The sequence below is a fragment of the Ostrea edulis genome, chromosome 5 (genome assembly GCF_947568905.1).
Source record: "Ostrea edulis chromosome 5, xbOstEdul1.1, whole genome shotgun sequence".
In the NCBI taxonomy this organism is placed as follows: domain Eukaryota; kingdom Metazoa; phylum Mollusca; class Bivalvia; order Ostreida; family Ostreidae; genus Ostrea; species Ostrea edulis.
In genome coordinates, this window is record NC_079168.1 from 41195867 (window position 1) to 41203100 (window position 7234).

General features: G+C 42.3%; 1 protein-coding gene across 1 annotated transcript; it reads right to left on the reverse strand.

Annotated features, from left to right (window-relative positions):
- Positions 1–786, reverse strand: LOC130054951 (uncharacterized). The gene has a single exon (XM_056166077.1). It carries the CDS (start codon positions 784–786, stop codon positions 1–3), a length of 786 nt encoding a protein of 261 aa, XP_056022052.1.
- Positions 787–7234: the final 6448 nt, after the last annotated feature.

The window sequence follows — 7234 nt, forward strand, 5'->3', positions numbered from 1 at the left end:
CTAATGCCTGGCTCCGGTAAACCGGCATAACGGGCACCGTCCCCGGGTGTGTCGCCGCTCCTCTATCCGCTCCACGCACAGGCAGCAAGCTGGGCGCTGCCCACATCCCCTGCACGTAATACCGGAGTGTACCCTGTCTTGCCAGCAGACAGGGCACTTAAACCAGATAGGAACCGCCCTATCTGCCCAGCCAGGGACAGTCATAGGGTGGTTCCTCGGGAGATGACTCGCCACAGGTGCGTGGGCTGGCCTCGGTGGCGGAGTCCTCCCTGCAGACCGGATGGTAGGTGGTGGGGGTCTTGCAGGGGCTGCTGGTCTCGGTGGTGATGGTGGTGGCGTGTCTGCGACCAACAGCGACGGACTCTGGGCTGGGCTTGGAGGTGGCGCGGGGGACGGTGACCTCGGTGAATACTCCACCGGTGACGCTGGCGACTCGCTCATCGGCACCGGGCTGTATTCCTCCGGTGCTGATGGGATCGCTGGTGGTGCTGTAGGCGTCACCGGGGAGTAAGGTGGTGGGGGTGGCTGTGGGGCCCGTCGGCGCGGTCTCGTAGCCGTGGACATCCGAGCGGTGCGGCGGTGACTCCTCCCTTCATACTCTTGCCGCACCCGGTTCACGATCTCACGGGCCCCACTCCGGTCGAAAGGGGAGAAGGTACTCAGGTCGTTCTGAGAACGGACGACCCAATTCTCCCCTACCCGCTCCTCAGCCACCACTACCAGCCGGTACCGAAAGCCAGGCAGGGTCTGGAAATTGTAGATCGGCTCTCTTCTTCCTTCAGCCATTCTTCTTTCTTCTTTCTTCAAAAATAATCAAACCTTTGCTGGATCACCAGTGAAGCGAACTGGCGAGCGCGCCGGTATATATCAGGAAAGCGCGGACCTCCTCGAAAACATCCCTCGCTTCGGAGACGAAGCCAAGATGGCGGCCGTCAAAATGGCGGATTTGTGCTTTCGAGCAGAGAGTTTTTTCTCATTTTCTTTTTCTAGACATTCGATATCTGTGCATGGTAGATTTAATCTGATAGATTCTGGGGCGCGGAATTCGTTAAACTTATTTTTATTTTGCTACGTCGCATAGTTTTCAAAGAAATAAGGGTCAAAGAGGTCGAGTCGAGGTTCGATGTTTCTTCACCGCCTCTTTAAAAATTTATTTCTCGACCATGTACATCCCTAAAAACATCTCATAAGGTCTATTTGATAGAAAACACCTTATTTGATTCGATTTTCACTCTACCTTTAGGATTTTCTTTATTCCTCAACAAATAAACCCTTCTCTGAGAGACTCAACCAAACACAGCTTTCGTGTAAACAATTTTATTCATGTCACATATTTCAAATACATAACTCCCACACACAACACCAATACACATGTCTTTTTAAAATAGGGTCCAACATTTTTTCCATTTCTCGAATCCTGCGTTGAAATCGATATCGATCAGCGGCTACTGTCATCCAGATACTTGTCCGGTCTTCTTCGGGTAACAGATACACTTCATTATGATCCAGATTAAAAGTTACACATTTTCTTGTATTTTGTTGTACATGTGATGAAGATACCGCACTCGAAGGGTCTCGATCACGCCACTGATGTGCGGCTTTGTTCTCTTTAATTCCTCGGCTACTAAATGAATCAACACTAATGCCTCGGTGTTGATACGGTTCTCGATCAAATGTCTGCATATCCACCAATATTCGTCTAAAGTGATTGGAAATAATACCGCACGAAGATAGGATTTCAATTTTTGAAAATCTGGCAAGTTTTCTATTTCCTCAATACACTGTAGGACAAATGTTTTTTCGATGTTATCCCTAGCAGTCATGATTTCATAAATGAAATGAATTAAGTTCTTCACACTTTATGTATACTTCTCGAAGCCAGTCCTTGGTGATACTTTCAATCTCGGCGGTTTTTTCAGGCATGCGTTTCTTGAATTCCTCCCCCACAACATAAATTAACATCAATCCCGCATCGTTATAGAGATTGATGTACACCCGGTTCCGTAGATCTGTATATTGGTCCAGAGTCAATGGAAACACTCCCGCTATCAGAAAATTTTTAGCGAATTGAAACACCACATCGTCTTGCATTTTCTCGACCCATTCTAATGCATGGTTATGCGCTTTTTCTGCGATGTTGTCACTTTCACCCATGATTTGTAAATGACTAAAATGAATACAAGTATCCGCTTTTTCTACGATGTTGTTACTTCCAGCCATGATTCGATAATGAAGGAAAACTAGTTAAAACGGATTATTTCCATGAATCCTTCTTGTAAACATTCTCGTAGAATGATTTCGATGTCTCGGATTTGATCGGGGATGATTTTCTTCAGTTCCTCAGCATACAAATAGATCATGATCAATCGCCCGGGATTCGTGTCTTTAACTAACGATCTACCAATCCTCTGAAAACTGTCAAGATTCCCCACCTCGTGTATCGCCGATTGTACATAGGCTTTAGCAGATTTATACCAAGACGAATTTTCAACAATCTTGACAAAATCTATAATACAAGTATGACCGTCTAACCTAGTGTTGGAAGTTCCACCCATAGTGAATAAATAAGTTAAGAAAACATTCGTATTTATAGGGAAAATGTCGTGGAGTGCAGAGAATATTCTAGATTTGATACAATAGAGTTTTTCAAGTTCAATTAGTGCACTAGCACGCGCCGGTCGCGAGATGTTCTAGATGAAACCGGTTTTTCCGATGATGCAATAGTCTGTTGTACAGTAGCACGCGCTAACATTCTCGAGCATTACACTGTTAGTCATGGACGACAACGTATGGGAAGAATTGAAAGAGCTGCGTCGAATGAGAAATCGTAGGAGAAGATCTAAAAATTGGTGTTTTGAATATGTCTTACAAGAGAGGGAAACGGAACATGCCATTCTGATCGATTTGGAAGATTGCTACCGCGACAATACTGTAATACAGTTTATGATTGCCCAGTTTTACACGCTGTCTAACGGAACCAAAAAAGTGTCGGGATTCATGCGTTTGAAAAAACGTCGTAACAGAGGCGGTGCATGGCGGCAGCTTTTTTGTGCAAACATTTATTGGCTGGAAACAATCAACGTGATGAATTTCCGAGGTAGCAGAGCTCAAAAAATAGAAAACACCATTACCTCAGCAGATCACAGTTATAACTTTTATGATGTAGATTATCCCTACGAATTTGGCTTAAGAGATTATTAAAAACACACACACACACACAAAACAGCCCTTTTCAGGGCTATTTTAAACACCAATATAAGTTCCATTCCACTAAAGTCAATGTGTAGCAATGTGTACTAGCACGCGCTGGTCGCGAGATGTTCTAGATGAAACCGGTTTTTCAAGTTCAATTAGTGCACTAGCACGCGCTGGTCGCGAGATGTTCTAAATGAAACCGGTTTTTCCAGAAAAGATGCTGCAACCACGTGCTCCCCACGAGACAGAATAGTCTAGACATTTTGCTGGCTATAAAAGCGGAGCCCAAGTGTCAGTCCTCATTCGATCTTCAATCACCTTCCAGAAGACATGGCTCAGAAACAACTAGAATTTGTGGACAAAGCTCAGAAGAAAATAGATCAGCTGGTACAGAAGCAGATAGCGCCACAGAAAGACTACATTGAACTGAAGAAAGCTAAGACTGACGATCAGAAGACTGAAATGGGGAAGACCTCGAACTTCTATCTCACGTCTCCAGACTACGTTGGTCAACAAGTGAAGATGCCCCAGACCTCGAGCTTCAATCTCTCACCGCCGAACCAGACCACGAGCTTCAATCTCACGCCTTCAGACTACATTGCTCAACAAGAGAAGATGGCCCAGACCTCGGATTACCTCCCTAGCCAGAATCCGACAGACCCGGGATTAGGCTTCTATTTTCCCGATTCACAGGATGCTACGGGACTGGAGATGGGCTTATACAATAAACCCCCCTTCGGTGGAGAAGATTCCCGCATGAGCAGGACCGATTTCGCCATCATTACGACCACACTGGACGGTATTGTCAACCGGATCAACGTGATGGCTGATGAAATCGCCAATCACACCGCGGTGCTGGTGAAAAAAATCGAGGAATTAGCAGCAACCAGAGAGAAATTAGCAGCAACCCGTAAGGACATCACCAGCAGAGGAAGGAAGGACCCAGCCACTAACCCCTGTTTCACATGTGGTGAAACGGGACATTGGTCACCAGATTGCCCTCAGAAAGTCAAGAAAACTGTAGAAAAGGACCCCTGTTACAAGTGTGGGAAATTAGGTCACTGGATCAGCGACTGCCCGAGAGATGAAGACGAATTGATGGCTATGATTGGCGAGGTACCCGGCACAAAACCTCCGGTCATAAGAGTACACCCCATCGGAGAAGTGGAACCCACCACCCCCTAAGAAAACGAGCAAAGAGATGAGTGAAGGAGAACCCCCTAAAAAGAAGAGAAAGCTGAGCCGAAAGAATAAAGAATGAACGTGTGATAAAACTGGTGTGGACTTTATTCTGACAATTTTAATGTTTAACTGTATAAAATTGTGTTCAATTGTTATTCAAATTGTTTATTTAATAAATGTGTAAACTTCACATCATGCGTTTATTATTGTGGATTTTAAAGGATTTTAAAGGATTTACACACGGCTCGTCGTCATAACGACTTTAGCTAGTGTTATCGATTCTACCCCATCGTTGCGTTATACCGCTATCGACCCATTGTTGCGTCATACCACGCGCTCTAGTTCATATCGGCCTACCCCTGCACAACACGCGCTAGGCACGCCCCGCCTTAGCGCTACCTCGACACGCGATAGGCACGCCCCGCCTTAGCAACGGCCGCTCTCCAGTGCGTTCTAAAACTTGACCTTTTGACCTCAAAAGTGCACTCAGTTGAACCAGCCATCGGGACGCGTTATACTACTATTACACAAAGAACATAAACGTGTCTTTCTGATGGAGTCAAAGACGCTATTTTGTCCGTGCGAGATCATGTGCTTAGCCGAACTATTTATCAGACGATAACAGAGGTGAAAGTGAAGCTTGCGTAGCGCGCCCTCTGGTGAGAGAATGCAACAAACCCATGACTGTTAATGATAATTTTCAATAGATAAATGAGTTTTGGGGGGTTTCAATAGACTTAAAATTCCTAAGAAACATCTAAATTAAAATTATATATTTACTACTGTACTTTTCAAAAATGTCAAAACAAATGTTAACGATATAAGCAATGGACGTAAACAGAGTTTTTATAGGTAAGAGAAATTCCAATATTAGGCCTCTGTGTTTTCTTTATGTATCTTGTTATAAATTTTTAAATATATATATTAAATTAGATGATTGAAGCAAGACTCTTTTTTGTAATAATTACCTGTAGGTACAAGCGGACTAGTTTGACCTCCACCGATAATTGATCATAGATCCCCATATAAAAGTGAGCAGTACCTACTCTGTGTATTAATTGCAGCAATCAAATGGCTATGTGTTTGTTTTGTTTATTAAAACATAAGCCGAAATTCTATATAAATGTTGCTAGTCTACAAATTTCAATACATATATCAAATGCAGTTTTATTTAAACGGACTGTTTTCCATTATCTATGCATGTCAATATAAAAATGTTTATTCATGTTTAATTAGTTTTAGTGCTATAAATTGAAAATAAACATGTTAGTAAATTTTTGTTTTATTTCCAATAGTGAAATAATAGTCCTTGAACACCATATTATATGGTTTGTGGTATGTCAATGGAATATTTAATAAAAATTGAGCTGAAATGTCTCTATAAATGCCAAATTCTCGGTATACCGGCCACCCCTCTAAACCGGCCGTTTTTGTCGGTCCGACAGCTGGCCGGTTTAGAAAAGTTTCACTGTAAATGTTAAGATAAACAAGTATTTAGTTTAGAAATAAACTGCAAGAAGTCCTCATTATTTAGGATTGGAGTGCTGAGGTCACCAAGTCTTTGTTAGTTAAACAAAAATCAAACAAAAGATGTTTAACTTGTTGACTTAATAAGATCATGAGTTATCGTTGTTTTAAACATATCACACTCCCCATTGTAAGCACGCACATACACGGTATTATGTGAATGTACTTGTACGTTAATGACGTTTTACCACGGGGTGAGGGGCAAGCATAAAAACGACGAGTATTCTTTTCATTCTCTACCCATAGGTGTCACTGCTCGCTAACACCTCTGTCAATGCCGAAATTTCAAAATTCTTGTACAACACTTATTAACTTGTATATTCTTCTACAAACGTTTAACTTAATTCGCTTAATCAATTTATGATGCAAAATGTTAAGATAAAGTTGTTTTATCGCTTGTAAACAATTCCCAAATTGTTGATTTTAATCAAAATGAATGATTTCCCCCCATTTTTAGGCGTTATATTATCTACATCAATCATTCTAAATCTTAAATTCTGTTCGTCCCGTTTCCCGTTTTAGCAACACCTCTCGGTTTTTGCGGTCTCATCTGACGGACTACCCCATTTAGTCGCCTTTCTCTTACGACAACCAAGGGGAACTAAGGAGCTATTTTAACCCGGATTCCCGGAGTTTAAATCAATGGAACAAAATCAAATAAATAAAAAACTAAAAAAGTTTTATTTTTCAGGAAATGAAAATATATTTTCCTTATCTCAATTTTACTTTCTAATGCATAAAAAGGTTTTTTAAAAAATCAAAATTAAAAAACAAACATCTACAAAACGACGAGGTGATCCGAAAGGATTTACATATGACGTAATGCACAACAGCTCCTCGCTGACCACCACAAAGTCACACCTTTGTTGTACCTTTACATATACAATATAAGGCAAGGGTATTCGGATTTTGTGGTATAGCGTTCGCAACTGGGATGCCGTTTGTTCAAGTATTTAGAAAGGTGAAGATAACGACTAGTTTACTTGCTTGTTTTGCTATTTTCCGCCACACTCAACAATTTTTCAACCTAGTTTAATTGGTGGAAGAGAGAACCCAGATACAATGTACCTGGGAAGAGATCACCGACCTTCCGAAAGTAAACTTGGAAACTTTCTCACTTACCAGTGCGAGAGAGATTCGAACCCGCGCCGACCAGAGGTGAGAGGCCGTGTGATTTTGAACGCGATGCTCTAACCACTCGGCCACGATAACGATTAGTGACCAATCTCATAATTATCATACGTGAGGATCACGGGTCTTTCTGTTATAACCTTAAAAACGGAGGTCCCGTGTTGCGGCACGAGTTAAAGAACCCTCACTTCTACATCTT

Coding starts and splice junctions, on each gene's coding strand:
- LOC130054951 (XM_056166077.1), bottom strand. CDS start 786: ATGGCTGAAGGAAGAAGAGAGCCGATCTACAATTTCCAGACCCTGCCT.